General features: G+C 32.4%; 1 protein-coding gene across 1 annotated transcript in view; it reads right to left on the reverse strand.

Moving 5' to 3' along the window:
- LOC147070327 (uncharacterized) overlaps positions 1 to 21,965 on the reverse strand; it is a 160,031-nt gene that overhangs the window by 84,615 nt on the left and 53,451 nt on the right. Inside the window, exon 2 of the mRNA XM_085949876.1 lies at positions 13,252 to 13,406. Within this exon, the coding sequence (XP_085806002.1) occupies positions 13,252 to 13,406 (155 nt within the window). The remainder of the gene's footprint in view (positions 1 to 13,251; positions 13,407 to 21,965) is intronic.

Genomic DNA, 21,965 nt, shown 5'->3' on the forward strand with positions numbered 1-21,965 from the left:
ATGATTTATTCTGGATTGGAACCGTTTCCTCGTGTCAAGCCTATCAGGCACCATTAGCGAGAGGTGCAAGATTAGTAAATGCGCTCCCTAAAGACATGTAAATTTGAAACTGTATTTTTCTGTATAAAATTGTATGTTTTTCGTTCTCAAAAATTATATTTTTCTGTACTAAATTGTACTTAAGTATGTTTTGATTATTTTTTTTTATTATTATTATTATTGTTATTGTATTTTTTTTTATATTCTCTTCTCTCTTGTGAGGGTAATGTTTGACTTATAATGTAAATTTCATGTTGTGTACGTCTTTAATTTAGATTTGTTATGTCCACAATGTTTTGTATTTTTAAATAAATAAATAGATATTACCAAAAAAACGGTTTGGGGGAGGATCAATTATTTTCAAAAAAAAATATCCATAATATTTTTTTATTGATTTTTAATTGGCGGCGGGAATCAAACCTAGCAGGTGCCACTGACTATAAAAAATATAAAAAAAAATACAACGCCCTCAATAATTTATGTTACATTATCGTGTGTCTCAGCCCTAAGAATGGAAATATGGTGATAGCTATTTGTCATTTAAATTCACTAGTGTGGGAAATAAAATTTATGGTTCGGTAAGTAAAATGCCAACTTGGCAAGAAAATATTACCATACGTTAGGTACGTATGCAGGGTGGCTCAAATATTTGTGGGAAATGAAATAGGACAAAACTTTCCTTCTGGTTAAATGTAACATTAAATTGAAATGTAATTTTAAATTTAAATGAACTGATAAGTTTTTACATATAGCGCATAACTTTTATATAAATCAAGATGAAGCGCAGTATTATAAAATAGTATTTATATTCAATATTTTAATACTTATATTTTTTCCAGTGGCTCAATAATTTAATGTGGGTCTTAGAATATTTATTAGCCACTTTCTCAAGATATAAGTATCATGCTCCTGGCTCAAACACATATTGAAAATCAACATTCTTAGGGTTACTGTCAAAAGTTGGTAAGTCTCAAAATCATGTTGTGGAGTAATTGCAATTGAAGTTTGACATGCTCTCTAAAATCAGGCATAATGCTAAGTTGTTTGTCCTGTGCATGTTCTGTACATCGGGTGACTTTGAATGTATGTATATATACATATTATGTATGTATAGACACATCATCCATTGTTAACTCTAAATACATAAATTACCGATTTACCAACGTTTGGCAGCAACCCCATTATATCAATTTACCAGACCCGGGATTCAAACCAGCGCTCGAAATGGAAAAGTTTACGAACCGGAGCGCTCGACAGTTTTCTGACAATATTTACATAGTTATAAAATTTTATGTGTATTTCATAAAAATAAGTGTGTTAGATTTTTTTATTATAATATGGCCTATCTAGCTCAGACGGTCAAATTATTTTTTCCACAACACAGAGCGATAATTTTACCGGTTTCACGAACAGGAACGACGCTCCGGTGCGCTCTGGCTCATTTCGAGCTCTGATTCAAACCCGAGACTAGTAAACACGTTACCGATTTCACCCATTGCAAACTCGTATGCAGATCGCCGTATCACAATTCACCGTAAAATGTTGTATCGTAATCGCATAGTACTGACATAAAATTCATGTCTAAATAAAGCACGGTTCTTGTCGGTTTACACTTTATAGGATAACAGTAGTAAACAAATTTTGAAAATAGCCGATATACTGGATTATTTTTTAGGTTAGGTTTTCATTCTTGAATTCATGAATTTTGCCAAAATCAACTATGAAAATTTAATGCTCATATTGAATCTAATAAAATTGGAGACCGTATAGTGTCACGGTGAAATGTTTTACGTACAATTTTGCACACTACACTAAAACACAAATATTTAACGGGTTCCGTTATATTGTACAACATACAAAAGGGTTACATGACTAATTTTAATTATTAAAATACTGGCAGAGACTTAAGGCCATGCATTAGTTGAGGCACGGTCTAAAAAGATCGTTGCTAGGCGATGTGCGGATTGCGGGTCGCGGGTGAAAATGACGCCTGTCAAACGAAATATTATTTCTCATATAAATCCAACATACGTCCATTTTATGTTGTGTTTATTATTCTATTAGTAACAATAATAATATATTCATTGACATGTTTTCTTTTTAAAGTAAATGGGTAACGTTTTTAGTCATCTTTACACGATTTTAGAATAAATTGGCCCGTCGCCATCACGCAGCAAAGTGACGTGTGTCCGACTCGACGTTGTCTCAATGAATGCGAAGCGAGTACAAAATTTCGTCGCGCGTACAGTTGAAAATTATTTGGCGTTTCACTGATGCGTCACCTTAACGAAAATGGGCTATTTATTTAAAATTCTAGTAGACACCTTTCAACCAGACCGAGAATCCACACTTGACTGTGATAAACAGCTACGGCAACCCTACTTAGATCCCATCCTACTTCACCCTTACATATTAACCCACCTCTTATAGTGATTGACCACGAGACACAGTAAGTGAGGTACTAAAGCCTGAACTACCCTAGACTATATATAAATAACAAAAGATGCTGGTCGGACATTCTCGCGACAAAACTGCCACCAATTTATACCTAACCACCCTAAGGAATAAAATCGTAATAGTTACCCAAATAATTTAGTTCAGTTGGAAAGAATTGATATATAGGGTGTTCGCGGGGAAGATATACTACTTTAATTTTGTATAACTTTATGCAAAATGAAAACAAAATTGTTTAACGGCCCACATGCTCGGCGTACGTCAAAATGGAGCTTTTATGCTATTTTCAAAGCATGATCCTGGACATTCATTAAACGTTATAGATAATCTATTTACATAATTTTGAAGCCTTATTATCTTTTATATTTATTTTAAACATTTGATGACTGCATAAAGTGTTTTTATTACATAAAATAGTATTATTTTAAACCTCTCGCTCTAATGTTTTAGAATATAGCCATATTTCAGTACGTCCATGTGATGTGGTGTTAAGATTTTTTATATTTATTAATTTTTAAAAGCATTTATAAAACCATTAGTAAAATTTATGTTGACATTATTATAGTGAAATATTTACAAAAAAAAAATATATTGATAATCTCTGTGATCCCAAATTTGACAAGAATTAGACATTTTATTATTCAAAAATGGGCAAGATTTACACATTTAAAGATAATTTTAAAGATACTGATTATAAGCTATGTTTTTAACCATTCAAATGTGATAAACATTTTACGAATAATGTTTGCTTTATAATAATTATTGACCTAAGAATAAGGTAGTATTTTTTTTAAATACGCCATTTCCATTGGCATTTCCCAGTGGCTAAGCTACATCATACGGCCGTAGCCATAAATTAACAAACGATAAATGAAGCAGGGAGTAAGATCATGTTAACGCGTGTGTTTGAACATGTACCGTTTAAAAAAAATCGGTTAGGTTAGGTACCCCCTTAATGCTGATAAATGTTTTATTAAATGTTGATCGAAGACAATGTCAGCTAAGGCCATCCTCCCACGGCGCAACTGAAATCTGATGGAACTGGTTTGTGAAAGAGCTCATAAACTGACCAATGTGATGCTTCGCACACGGCGCTACTGAAACCCAGTTGAAATAATAATCACATAACCTCAAACTGTCAAAATCAACTATCAACCGTGTTGTACAAAAACTGACAACACGGGCGCTGCAGCGTTTACATAAGGTTATTTTGATTTTCCAATTAATATTTAACCAATTTTGGTAAGAAAATATGATTTTTCACCGAAATCTAATGATGTTGGTACCACTGTTTTACGGTGACTGGAAACTTCAGAGTCCGCGCGACTAGCATGTCGCATCTCTTCGCGACCGTTTTGAAGCTGAGAGATTCCAGTCTCGCCGTCAGCGAGCCGCCATTGAAATACATTAGCTAGATACTGGCTGGAATTTTAGTTTCAGTTCCGACGGACATAAGTTGCGCCGTGGGAGGATGGCCTAAATGTCCGCCTCTATTAACCTTATAAATGCGAGCTCTTTTTACATCACATTTTCACACATTTTAATCGGTATTTCATTAATTTAGTCACGAATGTTTTGTTTATGTTGCTAAAGTGTTTTTAGTGTGTTGGCATAAACCTTGCTCTTTAGATATTAGATATCCTCACAAAAAGAAGTTCGGGGCTGTTAAATCTAGCGACCATGGATGCCAATCGATATCACTACTTCTTGAGACAATTTGTTGTGGAAACAGAGCTCTCAGTAATGCCATTGCAACATTGGCTGTATGCGAAGTGATACCATTTTATTGGAACCACATATTAACCTAGCTCAAAGCATTCAATTCTGGTGTCAAAAAGTTGTCAAACATGTTACGATAACGTTCTCCATTAACAATTACCGGAACGCCACATTCATCTTTAAAAAAGTAATAGCAAATGATTTTTCCAGACCACATAGCGCACCATACAGTCACTTTTAATGGATGCAAAGGTGACCTATGAATAATTTGGCCTCTTATTATCTGCTTATAGCCTCTTTCTTCAAAATCATTCACTAATCGATAAATAGTGGGTTTCGATGGCACATTATTTATTCCCAAAATTTTACATAATTTTTTAGTCGTCACAATAATATTGATGATTGATTTTAATAAAATATTTTTACAATTAAAACATATTAGTTTATCGAATATTTTTCCATAGTAAATTTGCCACGTCTAGACTTCATGATTTCCAAATATGAACTGTCAAAATTCATTTTTACAAAAATGGTGACCAAACAAAGTAGTACAGCTTTCTGCGAACACCCTGTGTATAAATTATAGATTATAATTAGATTATAAATGGCCATAATGTTACAAAGAACAAGACGTTTCATTCAATTCTATTTGAACATACCAAGTCGTCATTATTTCTTTTTGGACGCAGTAATAGCCTATTAACATTTTTGAAAGAATCTTTATTATATATTACAAGCTGAAGTACCCGGCTTCGCACAGGGTCGCTTCATGGATACATTTAACTTAGATATTTAAAAAAAAAAAAAAAGTAGGTAATTATCTTTTTAATATTAAAATATCTATGTAATACAATATGGCAATATGAAAATAATTCTAATAAGAGTAAAGGTCAAACAAAAGAACACTAAATTAAAATCGAATCCAAAATATGCAAACGCTATTAATAGTATTAATATGTAGTAAATAAATTCAAAATTGGATGGAACAAACAAACAACAAACTTTGTATTTTATATATTACTAATTTAGAAACCTTTGCAGGTGTGCGCATAACAACTGACAGAAGTTTCATCGCAATCGGATGAATAGTATAGGAACGCATACGAATTGAAGAAGAAGATGGTTTTTCTAATTCAGAAACCTTTGCGGGCGTGCGCACAACTTACCAAAGTTTCATTTCAATTGGATGAATGGTATAGGAACCATACGAATAAAAGAAGAAAGAATGAAGAAGAAGAAGATGGTTGTACTAATTCAGAAACATTTGTGGGTGTTGCCATAATAACTGACAAAGGTTTCATCGCAATCGGACGAATGGTATAGGAACCATACGAATAAAAGAAGATAAAATAAAGAAGAAGAAGAAAAAGATGGTTGTACTAATTTAGAAACCTTCGCGGGTTTTGCCACAACAACTGACGAAGGTTTCATCACAATCGGACGAATGGTATAGGAACCATACGAATAAAATAAGATATAATGAAGAAGAAGAAGCAGAAGAAGATGGTTTTTATTATTCAAAAACCTTCGCGGGTGTGCACACAACAACTCATCAAAGTTTCATCGAAATCGGATGAATGGTATAGGAATGCATACAGGACAGATAGACAGGCAGACATTCATTTTTATATGTATGATATAGCCTATAACCTTCGCGCAAAGTTTTATCGCAATCATATAAACGGAATGGCAGCGCATAAAATACGAACAAACAAATAAACAAATTCTGATTTTTATAGATTTATTTTTCTACGACAATATTTTCATATGCTGTGAAAAATTACCACCACATTTGGTTTGCATAAAACACATTTCATACAGACAAAACCATTGATAACAACTATCCAAAATTTCATATAACATGTGGTTGCATTGTTTCTAAACCATCATAATATTATAGTTTGTATATTACGTAGAGTCGTAGACAATAGAATATCTTTAAAAACCGTTATATTTCAGTATCCCGGATATAAAGTTATTCCACAATGAAAAATTTTCACTATAGAAAATTTCCGTGGCGAATTCAAAAAAATAACAATGAAATTACCATTAGTGAAGACGGAAAGAGTGTAAAAACTATAAAACTTCACTTCTAATGAATTGACGTGTAATTTTCTACGGAGACCATTTTTTAATGTTTCTGTATACAATATATTTAACAATTTTACTAATGAACATTGAAACTTTGAATATAATAATACCTTTTGGGATAGAATGATTTTAATTTAGTCATTCATTATTAAAAAAAATGATTAAATGATTTCTTTTATTTTGTTAACTGTCAATTCATGGTGGAACTGCATTGTATTGTTGTTTTTATTTAATAAAACGCAATTTTCATGTAGTACTTATTCCACTTTTAATCAAGAGATTAGCACCGATTTCGTCCACCTCAGAGGGACATTTTCAACTGAATACATTTTTTTTAAAACAATATTTATCAAACAAAATCCAAAGCGATAGAAATAATATAACAATAGGTACATAAATAATTATCCGTCCAATAATACCTTCCCAATAACAGATTAATTTAAAACTAATGAGGTTGGACATTATTACTTCATACTACGTCAGGGGCATTAAGCAAATTATTTTAAATATTAACAAACCACAAAATATCAAACAATCTACACTTACAATAACATTAATATCAACAAATAATTATGATTAGTCAAAATTTACAATAATTTTTTTTATAAAAAATAATAAAATAAACAATATTATCAATTGAAATGAGATCGAATACAAAAACAAATACAACCAAAATATGAGTCAAAATGATGACTTGAAACTCTTTTTGGAAGTTGTCACCTTGGACGATTGTCGTCAGCTCCAACTTGATATAGATAATATATTAGATTGGGGCAGGCGTAACAAACTAGAATTCAATATTGATAAATGCAATCTTTTGTCGTTTACCAGAGCCTCAAAAGTGTTGTTTTTCCAATACTCGATGCATGGCAGAGTTCTGTCACGAATATCATCTGTAAGGGATCTTGGCATTACGTTTGAGAGTAAACTGACATTTATTAGCCATATAGTTACCATTTGTAACAAGGCGCTTAAAATGTTGGGCTTCGTCATGCGTACTTCCCGGGTCTTTTCGGATGTTACGGTATTAAAACTTTTATTTAATTCTTTAGTTCGAAGCAGACTTGAGAGTGGGTCTATTGTTTGGGCACCGCATCAGTTGAAGTATGGCCTAATGGTGGAGAGGGTTCAGAAGAAATTCTTGAGACTCCTTTATTTGAGGTTGTACGGATACTATCCGTGGCTTTATCCAACTGACTTTCTCTTAGGCATGCTTACATACTGCAGTTTGCAATTTAGAAGAAATCTTTATTTAGCTATGTATTTTTTTCGACTTATACGAGGTATAAATGAGAACTCTGCCATTCTGGGCAGTGTTGACCTGTGTGTCCCTGATAACTATCTTAGAAATAGAGAACATCAGTTGTTTATTCTCCCAAGGTGCAGAACCAACCTGCCACTGGTAATGCCAATTGGGAGGGCGATAACTATGTTCAACGAAATTGCTTCGGGTGTTGATATATTCCACCTACGTGAGGATGAGTATAGGTGGACGTTATTTTATAAATTTTTAAAATAGGGTCTGCTTAACTCATCCGGTGTATTTCCATGTACCTATATAATTAATATTTTTGTATGTACATATTTCTACTGTTTAATAACATATTATCTATCTCTTTTTTATGTCATGTTGTGAACGTCTTAAACTTATAATTTGTAATGTCCACAATATGTAAAAATAAATAAATTGAAAATTGAATTGAAAATTGAAATTGAAATTGAAATTGAATCATTTAACAAATTAGAATTGGGCAAAAATTTATACCTATTAATTTCTAGGATTTCCTGTTTATCCAATTTTATAGATTTCTCATTCAAATGCAGGATTTTAAAATTTTTACTGATATTAAAATAGTGAATATTTAAACTTAAATGATTTCCAAAAGATGAAGATTCATTACCATTTTTTGGCACAGGCTAAATGTTCTTTGATCCTAGTATTAAAAAAACGTCCCGTTTGTCCAACATATTGGGCATCACAAGAGTCACAACTCAATAGACAAATTCCACTTTGGTTAAGTTTATCTAATCTATCTTTAGTATTCACCAGTATTGAATTCAAATGTTGTGTGTTATAAAATGTTACATTGAAAAGTTTTTTTTCTATTTTCCTTGAGATATTCTCAGACACTCTTCCTAGGAAACATAATTTAACCCAGCGTTTTTTAACTATGGCTTCATCTATCACCAAGTCAGAGGTCACATTTAATAAAGCTATTTTTTTAGATTTGTTGGCCAGAATGCGATCAATCAAACGTGAGTCATAACCGTTATTAAAAGCCATTTGTTTAATCGTCTTTAACTACAAAGCAAAACTATTTTCGGACATAGGAACCATTAATAAACGATGTATAAAAGCATGGAAAACTGATAATTTATGTGAGATATGGTGTCTAGAAGAGTTATTAATAATGTTATCACTGAAGGTATCCTTTTTAAAAATGCTAAATGCATGTTTGTTATGTGTAACATTGATTGTTAAATCCAAGAAGTTAATTGTACTGTTCCCTAGTTTCATTGTGAATTGAATTGAATTATTAATAATATTTATGGCTTTTAAAAAATTATCCAATTGTCTTTCCGTGCCTGACCACAAAAGTAAGATATCATCTACATATCTATACCAGTAAATGATATTCCTAAATGAATTTAAATTGCTAATCTTAGATTCGACTATATCCATGAAGAAATCTGCCAAAATAGGAGATAAGGGACTACCCATTGCCAAACCATTAATTTGTCGATATATGCTTCCATTAAATTTAAAGAAATTCTGGTGTAAGCAACAATCAATCACAGATTTTATGTCTTTTGTCAACAATGGATTAAGATTCTTCGTGTCTATAAAGTCCAACAAGTGGCCAACAAATCTAAAAAATTAGCTTTATTAAATGTGACCTCTGGCTTGGTGATAGATGAAGCCAGTGTTAAAAAACGCTGGGTTAAATTATGTTTCCTAGGAAGAGTGTCTGAGAATATCTCAAGAAAAATAGATAAAAAACTTTTCAATGTAACATTTTATAACACACAAAATTTGAATTTAATACTGGTGAATACTAAAGATAGATTAGATAAACTTAACCAAAGTGGAATTTATCTATTGAGTTGTGACTCTTGTGATGCCAAATATGTTGGACAAACGGGACGTTTTTTTAATACTAGGATCAAAGAAAATTTAGTATGTGCCAAAAAATGGTAATGAATCTTCATCTTTTGGAAATCATTTAAGTTTAAGTAATCACTATTTTAATATCAGTAAAAATTTTGAAATCCTGCATTTGAATGAGAAATCTATAAAATTGGATAAACAGAAAATCCTAGAAATTCATAGGTATATATATTTTTGCCCAATTCTAATTTGTTAAATGATCAATTGTATTTTGTGTCTTCTCCATTATTATACCCTATTTAATATTTGGGATTGTTATAACATAACTTTATATATTGTACATTATTTATTATTTTATTTTTTATTTAATTTTGACTCATATTTTGGTTGTATTTATTTTTGTATTCGATCTCATTTCAATTGATAATATTGTTTATTTTATTATTTTTTATAAAAAAAAATATTGTAAATTTTGACTAATCATAATTATTTGTTGATATTAATGTTATTGTAAGTGTAGATTGTTTCATATTTTGTGGTTTGTTAATATTTAAAATAATTTGTTTAATGCCCCTGACGTAGTATGAAATATTAATGTCCAACCTCATTAGTTTTAAATTAATCTGTTATTGGAATGTATTATTGGACGGATAATTATTTATGTACCTATTGTTATTTTATTTCTATCGCTTTGGATTTTGTTTGATAAATATTGTTTTAAAAAAAATGTATTCAGTTGAAAATGTCCCTCTGAGGCGGACGAAACCGGTCCTAATCTCTTGATTAAAAGTGGAATAAGTACTACATAAAAATTGTGTTTTATTAAATAAAAACAACAATGATTAAATGGAAAAAAAAATGACCATTTCTAATCCTAAGAAGATCATAAATGACCCGGTTACATGTAAAAACATTTCACCGTGGCACCGTTTGCCGTGAACTTTCTTATCAGAAAGAGATGACCGTATACTATACGGTCTCCAATTTTAATAGATTCAAGATGAACATAATTCAATTTTCATAGCTGATTTTAACAAAGTTCATGAATTAAATAATTGAAACCTAACCTAACCTAACAAATAATCAAGTATATCGGCTATTTTCAAAATTTGGCTTTCTGCAAAGTGTAAACCGACAAGAACGGTGTTTTATTTCGACGTGAATTTTATGTCTGTACTATAAGACCCAAAGAGGTTGGACGGTCTTCAATATACAGCCATATATTTCCGATATAACATTTCATAGTGAAGTATGATATAAGTTTCTGGACACACGGGTATAAACAGGGTTTTACGATTTATAAATCATCAAAAATCCTCTCATATTTCAAAATATTATGTATTCGATTATCGTGATATTATATTCACCCTACTCAGCATCTAAATATACCATCGGGACTGGAGTCAGCCGGTAATTGGTTATTAGATCTTCGCCGGAGATTAATTTGGTGGGAATCAAGGCATTTTCCTGGCAACACTGGTACTAATTATTATTTATTCTTCCTTGTTACGATGAATGCAAAAATGGTACATGATTTATGTAACGAAGTAAGTATCTACCCACGCCTTTGCTTTTGCCTCTGCTTTCAATGTGATTATGAATTAATTAATAAAATAATTAATTATTAAATTTCTCAAATTTTCTGATAAAAAGTTTCTGCCGCGGGGAAAAGATGATATTATTGACATTACCATAGAATCAGTAATTCTCAACCAAACAATTTATGTCTAGGGTTTTCCAAGTATTCGCAAAAGATTGTCAGGGAAGTTTTAATGTACTGTACGTTTTTGATAATATGTACCTGTAGAGGTTTCGTATAACTCTACAAACTGTCATGATGTTATCTGTGGTCATTGATAGTCCACAGGGCACAGACAATAACGCAACGATAATCAAACAGTTGTCTTCCGGCCTTCCTACAATGTATTCGATGCGCCCCGGCCCGCTCGTCCGCATATCCTTTTAAATTGAAAATTCAATCTACTTCTTCTTCTTCTTCTTCTTCCACGGCCCTACATCCCTGGGTGGGATTTGGCCTCCTCCACAACCGCTCTCCACTCACTCCGGTCTCTCGCCACACTTCTCCAGTTACTGGGTCTTCCTATATGGAGCCAGTTCACTTCTACGGTCTCACCCCATCTCCTTCTTGGACGGTCTCTGGGTCTCTTCCGTTGGGGTAGCCACTTCATCATGATCCTTGGCGCTCTAACTTCAGGCATTCTCTCCAAATGTCCCGCCCATCTTAGTCTTTGGGACTTACAGTATCATATGATTGTTTGCTGTTCAATCAGCTCTTCCAACTCGTGGTTCATTTTTATTCCGTAGTTCCCGTTTTCCAACGTGGGTCCAAAGATTTTTTGAAGTATTTTGCGCTCGAAGACAGTTAATTTATTTTCCTCGTTTTGAGTTAACCACCAAGTCTCACAGCCATAAGTGACCACTGGCCTTACAATTGTTTTATATATTAGAAGTTTACTTCTTCGGCCTAGAATTTTTGACCCCACCAGTTGCTTGCAGGCATGCCAGCATTTATTTCCGGAGATAAGGCGGATTTTTATCTCCTCTGCTGTCTTATTTTGGGTATTTAGGCTGGATCCGAGATACGTGAACTTCTCCACCCTTCATATGCATGCTGTCTTATGTCTATATTCTGCAGCGGTACCTAATCACGTGTGCTGACCATATACTTAGCTTTTGACTGGTTTATTTGCAGCCCAGCGTTTTCTGCTTTTATTTTCATAGTGCCACCATGGTCGATCAACCTCTGTTTGGATCTGCTTGTAATTACTATGTCGTCAGCATAAGCGCACATCTGCGTTGTACCATTACCTACCCATCCTCTTATGTTGGTTTCACGAGCTATGGATTCCACCACAAGGTTAAATATCATAGTGGATAGCGCATCTCCTTGTTTTATACCTGATTCGATTTTGAAGCTTTCAGTTTGCTCATTTTGCATACTGACAACTGCTTGAGTATCCGTCAGTGTGGTCTTTATTAGCCTTACTATTTTTAAAGGAATTCCTAGTATTTTTAGGCTTTGCAGCATCTTATCCCTATTCACTCTGTCGGAAGCTTGTTCAAAATCAATAAATAGGTGGTGGAGTGTCAGGTTGTACTCGTGCGCTTTCTCCATAATTTGCCTCATGAGATGGATCTATGGTGAATCTATTTGGTCGGAAGCCGCATTGGTATTTTCCCAGGATTTCCTCAACATTTCTTAGTATATATATGTGCGCACCTGTTTGTATGTATCAAATCTTTTAAAATATACAAAGTAATGTTACTGTACTTTTTATTACTATGCTTCTCAATTATAAATTTTTTATTCTTGTGTCCAAAACTGTTAGTGGATTATAATTTACTACCCTCACAAGCTAATATTATATCAACTAAGTAGAATTTCCCAGAGAATTTATTAAATGTAATGTTTTATTGTTTCCGCCAAACAGAAAAGGTTGGGAATCACATAATAATATTAGTAAAATAATGTTACATACAAAGAGATTAAAACTGGGGGAAGAAAAGAAACTTTTGACAGCGGTTCCAGAAGACCTTTTAAAATGTGGATTTATATTTGAAACTTCAAAAAAAAGTTTTGAGTTCGCAACGTTATTTTCAGCTAATACCACCATTGTATTGCTTCAGTTTTCAACCCGTCAACGTACATAATATAATTTGTATTTGTCAATATCTACTAAAATTATTTTAAAACACCTACAAAATTATTATTGTAATACAAAAATTTATCCCTTTCTAGTCTAAGCTATTAATTATTATTGTAGAATACTAGTTTAAGACAAGTTTAATGAATAAAAGCTATGTTTGTTTAATTTTACCTGCAGCAAATCTGGCGTCGATTTGCGCTTGAAGGATGGATAGTCCAGGAACCACGATTGCTGGTAGAGTCCTAGATCTTAGGAGAGGTGGTGGTGTCGGCCTGGTCCCTCCAGCAGCTGCCGCTTTTTCCAGAGCTTCTTGGACCAGCAAAGCACTGAAAAAATACAGAAAAGAGGTTTATTAAAAATCTTTTAGTAGTAAATAGGCTTACATCAGTTGGGAAACAACTTTACTCTGTTAAAGTAATATAATATCCATCGTATCAGGTAAAATCACTAAACATTTTTATTAACTTATATGGAAATAATTAAGTGCTTAGAAATTGTAAGTGCTAATTTAACTAAATCGACTAAATTGTTAAATTGGATGTGATTGCATTCTGTAAATTAATGAGTTCTTAAAGAAGATGCTTGTACCTACAGAGGCACCTAGTGGAAAAAATACGAAGCTTGCAATTTGAGACATTTTTTTATGATATAAATATGTATCTGAAAACATTAAAAAGAAAAACATTTTTTTTAAGTCAAAGATAAACTTGACTTACCTTCTTATACATTATATTATATATTATATTTTATGGTCATATTTATTAAAAAATTTAGTTTATTAAGTTTTTCATTTTTTTTTTTCATACAGATTTTTGACTAATTCATAGTTTTAATACATTTTATATTTATTTCAAAAAACATCGAGTTTTACAAAAATATAAATGTGTACAACTTGAAATCCTTTTTATTTATATCAAATCGAACTTAAACATGAGGACCATACCTAAAAAAGACCTTTAAATATGACCATAAAATATAATGTAATAATAACGTAACTGTGGACATAAATATGTAACAAATTTGTTTTTACAATTTTAAGTAGGTAAGTTTATCTTTGACTTGAAAAAAAATATTTTTCTTTATAATGTTTTCAGATACATACCTACTTATTAAATAATACAGTTGAAATTGTAAATTATCAAAAAAATGTCTCAAATTGCAAGCTTTGTGTACGATTCTTCCGCTAGGTGCCTCTGTATGTATAAGCATCCCCCATAATCTTTCTGCAACTAAACTAGAATGTAGATTTATTTTGAAAATATAACCACATGATTTCTTCCGAGGCGGTTTTGAGGTCTTATGAATTAATGTATAACTTACAAAATTTTGAAAACCTTGGGATATGATGCCTATAGCATTGTGGTCAATGTGCGTGAGCGCGAATCCCGAGAGACGCAGGTTCGATTCCTCCTGTCGTCCTGAGTGTCGTATTTTTTCAATAAAGATTTTTTGGTTATATATATTTTCTCAGAAGTTTTTTCAAAATTATGCATGTTCAATAAAAATAATGTTACATTCTTAAATCTAGTGAATTATTCGTTAAATAAAAAAATACCTAATTAATTTAATGTTGATATAACTGTATGAAATCGTAATTGTATTTTAACTGAGTTTAAAATCTTTACATAAATAAAAATATAGTGACCATCTGGGAAATGTTGTATTTTTAATATATATCTACCACACTCCCATTGAAATTCAATCACAACTTTTAACTCTCTGTCGTCCATTGAAAGTAACCCGATGACGAAAGGTTTTAATAAGTATCTACCAATAATTTGACTATACATTTTTTTATACAACGAATATTACATAAGATTTGAGAGTGTAACATTCTTTATCCACAGAAATATACCTATTAGAAAAACAAAACGCGTTTTAAAAATTTATACACCTGCACCATACCTAATTACGATTCAATTAAGCGCTTTATATATGTCACTAGCATTGGAGACTTGCGGTTTAAATTGGTATATTGATTTTAAATTTATCAAGATTTTTTTCTAAAATTTTCCAAAGTATGTATATTCAATAATTTTACTATTTAAACTCTAAGTATTTACCTCTCTCGAACATGCATTATTTATCACTGACAAATAAAGCTACATAATGTCAGACACCAATATTACAAGTATTTTTTTCCCAATAATATCACCTGTCTATCTTTCACCATCTCGAAAATTCTGAAGAAGAATAACATTTCCCGCTGGGAAAAATGATATTTTTACGATTTTTCCGATGCTTGCCATTTTCATATGCCTCGCCAGTCTAGTACCTACTATCTGCTTTACCTGCCTGGTGGATATTTTTCCGATTATACTGACGTAATCGTAAAACATATAGTGTCGTTTCCTACAACGGGGAATCCGCTTTTTGAATTTTCGTAGATACTTGATACCATTGAAAAGCTATATCAGAATTGACGTTTTCTTTATGTCGTAAATCATCAAAAATATTTCTTTCGGAAAGGCATAAAATGTAGGTTACCTACATGTAAGTTGTACGTAGGCAGTCCATCGTGAGACACTTATTCGTGCGCCGCAGTACGTGAAACATGAGTTCGTATAACATTTTAACAAGTCATCTGCGCTTTGCCGATGACATAGTAATTTTCTCGCAAGACTCAGAAGACCTCCAAAGCAGAATGCAGGAACGCGCTGAAGTAAGCAACAAAGTAGGTTTGAAAATAAATGTAACAAAGACAAAAGTCATGTTCAACTGCTTTGCGGACCAAAAAGAGATCCTCATCAACGGCACTCAGCTCCAAACAGGTGAAAAGCTACATCTATCTCGGACAACAAGTATCTATAGATGGATGTATATTCGATGAAATTGTTCGCAGAATAAAGTTAGGCTGGAGTCCTTTTGGCCGCCTGAATAATGTCTTCAAAAGTGACGTGAAGTGAAAATGTTCAACCAGTATGTGCTTCCCGTGATCACATATGCGTGTGAAACATAGACCCTTAGTAAAAGAGAGATCCAGAAACTTAGAGTAGTACAACGCTGTATGGAGAGGTGCATGCTGGGCATAACGCGAAAGGACAAAAAGAGGAATTAGTGGATAAGGAAGCAGACAAGGGTTTGCGATGTAATAAAGTTTATTAAAAGCCTTAAATGGAGATGGGCTGGACACATAGCTCAAAGAAGAGACAATCATTGGACAAATCTAGTCATTCAGTGGTATCCAAGAAGTACAAAACGTCCGCAAGGTAGACCTAGAGGCCGCTGGATCGATGAAATGATAAAGTTCTGCAGAAGTACGTGGCAACGCAATGTACAGGATCGAGAGAAGTGGAAGCAGCTTGAAGAGGCCTTCATATAGCAGTGGATAAATTCAGGCTGAAGATGATGATGAAATATATACATATATATATCTCTTATTTCTTAACCCTTTAATATAATATGGCGTACTAAAGTGTTGGTTTTACATAGGCTATATTTCTTGAATTTTTAAATACTATCTTTTTTATCAAAATACTATACTTGCATTTTATGCCCGAAGTATACCATATTTTTTGTAGGTAATAGCGTATAAACCACCCATATACAGCAGTAGTGTGAATATTAAAAAAGAACTTCAAGAATTTCACGCTCGATAAAATCTCCCGTCAGGTCAGTGTAATGCGTAAACTTTTTGAGTATTGAGAAGTATATAAAATCCTTCTCTTGCAAGATCTTTTTATGAAAATACTTCCATACATATCGTTATCTCAATAATACAACTAGAATAACTCTGATTTGGTTATTGTTGTGAAAATGAAAGTTAAACTTTACTTGATTATCCACAGAACAGATAATAAACAGAATACCGATAGGCTATATTCAATACGCCGCTTGTTGATGCAGGCTTTTGAATGTGTAAGTGTTCTACGAAAATGAAGCACGCATTATCCACGTGCAATAGTGTGTGTAATACACCGACATTAAATGAGCGTAAGTGCATAAACCGAGAGCAGTTTTCAGTGTGTAAGTTTAACACGGATTCTTCCTTACTCGAGTCGGTTACCTGCTATCGTCTTATCCGTTATGTATTTCAGTTCCCATTATTTCTGAGTTCCCTGTGATTAACATAAATCTAGGCTATAATTATTATTTAAAATAAAAATGGAAAATTTTACTTGGGAACAATTAAATAATGTTCAATTGTATGAAAAATATTGTAGATATATTATTTTATTTATTTAATGCATTTATGGTTTTAAAGTTATTAAATATTTTCAAAAATGAATACGGTTCCCATTAACTTCTGACTTAAGTACCTAATTTTATCATTTTGTAGAGAAGGACATGTAGAATCACGTTCAATAGCTATCTCAAAAACAGTGGAAATCAAGTTATCTAGTTGTAATATTAATTGTTGTGACGATATATACATACAATAACAGACATATGTTGTGAATTAGAATCTCTTTGCGAAGGTATGTGTTGTCAAATGTGACAAGTCAATCTTTTACACGGATGCAGGTTTATCTATTATAATATTATGTTTACGTATCATGTGAGTAGTGTTTTTAATAACTAAGAGCATACGACAAATCAATCACAAATTAAACTTAATATAAACGTTTTGACAACATAAGTTCGTGAGGACTGAATATACGTCTAAAATGATTATCGTCAAGAACAGTCGCGGAGGCCATATTCCCGAAATAGTTTTTAAAATTTCAATACCATGTATTGATCTTGTGAATAAAATAAAATGAATATTATTCTTTCGTATTTTTTTTTTACAATTTCAAGTTATATCGAGCTTTAAAAAAACATTCTTTATTTGAAACTTTCATCTGCATAGACCACTGTATTTTTAATCAAAAACTTCTTACAAAAACAGTTCAAATATAACCATTGCAAGTTTATAATAACAGAGTGAAATTTTCTCAGTCAAATACTTTTAGTTGATAATATTTACTCTGTCTGGTTTCAGAACACTTAAGCCATAAAGTCAACAATATTGCAATATTGAACACTGGCCGATAATAGTAGAATTCCAGAGAAGAGAGCTTTTCACATTGCAGTCAATAATAAAAAAAACACAAGAAATGTCATTGATGAAAGAGGTTACAGAACTTTAACCTTACGTCTGTTTACAAAACGGTACTTGTTCTCTAAATTGAAATATAATGAAACATGTTGGGCTTTTTGAGGCGCTTTACATGACCTCAGTGACTAGGAGCGACAACTGAGAGCCAAAGGTTCCCAACTTAGACAGATTACCGTTTTTTTACTACACACCGAGTAAAATGACAAGGGGTCCTTTAAAACACAATTTTAAAAATAAAATAAATGACATCGCAGACCATTGAACTGAAAAACGTGGTTATATGTAAATTGTAAGTGGTTGGGCCATTTATATTTGCATTCATCCTTACTTTCCACCTCTCGCAAAGCCCAGTCACAAGATCAAGTAACCGGCAGTCACGGGTCATGATAGACTATGATGAAAATAGCATTCAGTTACTTCAAAACCGCCGAGCGCGTAGGCTTGCTAAAGCTGTCGAGCTATACATATATGATATGATACAAACAAGGCCGTGTTAACTACAGAGTGATTCAGGAGTCACTTCAAGACAGCCGTCGCGCGTGGTGAACTTGAGAGATATCAAGAAAACGGTGATGTTGCGGGCCTGTTAAAAGCCTAGCGTCGTTAACTACTGAGTGATTCAAAAGTTAGTTCATGCGTTATCGGTAAACCACAGTTTATTGACTAATTCAATCCTACATACATACCTATAAGTACTCATCAATCATACAACTCATCATCATTCATCCATCAACAGTGTACCGTCAAGTGCCGCACACCGGGTAACTCGACAAACAATACCGCGCGAGTGATAGTGAAACCAGACCACGGATCTATCATAAATCATCATAAAGGTCAGTATTTGGCATTCTGTTAAATCGACCCCACCCCTTGATCCGGAATCCACATCATCCTTAAAATTACAGTCCACTTGCAAAAAGCGCCAACAGTAAGTTATACAGTTCAACGTGAGCTGTGGAACCGGAATGATATCGCCTTATGGCATTGAGATATTTAAAAAGACCCGTTGTTTGTAGAGAATTGCAGACAGTGATGTTTCGATTTTATTAGATTCAATAAACATTCAAGGACATTATTTTTATATTGACTGGTATCAAACATCTCATAATAATGCTGACACTATTATCAGATATTAATTGATAGTTAGTTAGTTCGTACGTTGACTTGATACTTACGACCACTTTCAGAATTCCAATCATTCAGAATTTTATATAAATATATACCTACGATATGATTATATTTATATTTTACTGACTTAACTATTTTCTTCTATCTTTCTCTTGTACTCCGGTGGTTTTTATATTATTATTAATTAATTATAAGTATTTTAATTCTTTTATTTAGACATGAAAAAATAAAAATTGTTATCACGACTATACGGCCATATATTATTTCCGATATAACCGTTGACGGCAAACTATTATATACATTTCCGGTTCATGGAGAAACGTGTGGGTCGAAATCATATTAGGAAAAGTTTCTGTCGTAAACAGATTCCGCGGCAAAATATAAATATTCTGGAACTATCCCAAGAATCTCAGCAGACAGATTTTCTCCAACGGGCAATAATTTTTCACCCGGAAAATTGCAGCATGTTGAAGGTGAAATTCTCCTTGAGTCACCCACCTGCAAATCTATGAAGGCCATCACCACGTATAGAATTGAGATTCAAAAGCTTCTGAGCTTCAAAATGCTATTCACACATTTGACCAAGGATGAGTATCATATGAAACATTTGTATCAAGTTCGTTTGGGCACCACTTGTCACGGCGTTCAAAAATAATAAAAATAATAGAGAAAATGTTCGAGACAATCTTACTTTATTAAGAAAGATTCTGAAGTTGAAAAGGGATTCCTTATTAAAATAATTTAATAAGCTTATAGCAGCATGACTTCGAAAAGAGACCCATAGATGCCGCTACCCATTGACTGGACGCTGCAAGCACTATGTAGACAGATTAGGTTAGGACTCTATGTTGACTCCGTAATTTGTAGCCAGTCACCTTAGTCTGATTAACTCTGACCATTCTGATCATACAGGTCCTCTAGTTTGAAACTAAGCACTTTACACTATTGAGATTCACTTATAGTGATAAGTGAGTAGCTTGATATCAAAGTAGGTTAAACGCCATTTTTAACGAAATGTATGTTCTAATTGATTATTGTAGTGCAAGTGATGTTCTTTTCAAAATATCTACCAAAGGTATCAAAAACGGTAGTTTTTATAGAGATTGTTTAGTTTAAAGTTAGTATGTTATATGAAAAACGGACACTTTTTACACATGTTTGTGAGTCTCCTGTAAAATTTTATAAACGGCGTTTGGCCTACTTTGATATCAAGCTATTCAAATGTGGTTTCTAGTTGTCGAATGTGATACCTACCTGAACTGAACTAATTCTTTGGCAAGTTCATCTGGTTTTTTGGTCGAGCGAGTCATCTTATCTTCTGAATCTATTTTCGTGTACGTAAGTATTCTCTGTTATTGTTGATTAATCTCTATGAACTCTAAATAAATACTAAAACTGGAAGTGTTTCTATCTTATATAACATACTATAACTGGCGACTAACGTGTGCCCAAAGTTTTTATATGTTTTTAATAAATAAAACCATCCTATAAGCTGCAATTCATTATCTCGTCTAATTTGTTATTAAGCAACATCGAAGTACGTTGATATTCGATGTCCAAATTGCTTTATCTGAAAATAAAACACCTGTTCTTCAAAACACTGCTGAAGTAAATCACATATGGAATTCTTTACCTCTAAATTGTACACCTCTTTGTGAATGCTCCCCTAATATTTTATGATAATATCGTAATGAATTTTGTTCTCACATTTCTTTAATTTAGGTAATTTTACTAAGCTCTAACAATACCCATATGATATTATATCGTCACCTCAATACTACAACTAATGTGCGAAAACATCTTCTTGGCTACGCTTCTAGGCATTGTTGTATATTAAATGGGAGGAGCTTATTGGTTTATAATGGAAGTGCGGTTAAAAATGGGCGAAGCATGTTAGTTCACAGTTTTAACACGTAGCCTAGAAGATGTTTTCGCACTATATATAGCTTGATTTTCACTGTTTTTGAGATAGCTATTGAATATGATTCTACATTAAATTTCCTTCTCTACAAAATGATAAAACTAAGTTAATCATAAGTTCATGGTAACTGTAATAATTTTGTGTTTGAAAATAAAAGATAACTTTAAAACCATAAATGTATCAAATATTCTTTCATACATCTGAACATTATTTACTCGTTTCCAATTAGAAAAACACAATTTTTTATTTTTATTTTAAATAATAATTATAGCCAAGATTTATGTTAATCAAGTAAAGTTTAAATTTCATTTTCCAAACAATGACCAAAAAATCAGAGTTATCTAGTTGTTAGTATTGAGGTGACGATGTCTATTTAATTTATTATCATACTTTAAGTAATGATTACTAAAATACCTTTTTATACATAACGCACCAGACCTTTGTCGAGAAGAACTATAAACAAGGGACCAAGCGGTTCATTGTCTTCTATAGACTCCAATAAAGTGGTTTGTACGTCGCACACATCACTGTCAACTGCATTTACCCTTTGTGACTACAACCCCTTAACATAACACAAAGGGTAAGATATGGTTGTATTTTGTCTCTAATACAATAAAATCAGTCACCTGAATGTGTATTCATAACTTTAGGCGTTTATATAAAATAGATAAGTACCTTTATTAATATTAAACTTAAATCAGAAACATGTTTTTGAATCCGTAATTATATTAATATGTCATATTAAATATAATAATAATATTCTATGAAATGGAAAATTTTATTATCAATAAAATG

Source organism: Rhyacophila brunnea, unplaced genomic scaffold (genome assembly GCF_057557595.1).
Source record: "Rhyacophila brunnea isolate RB1 unplaced genomic scaffold, BYU_Rbru_1.0 scaffold_22, whole genome shotgun sequence".
Classification (NCBI taxonomy): domain Eukaryota; kingdom Metazoa; phylum Arthropoda; class Insecta; order Trichoptera; family Rhyacophilidae; genus Rhyacophila; species Rhyacophila brunnea.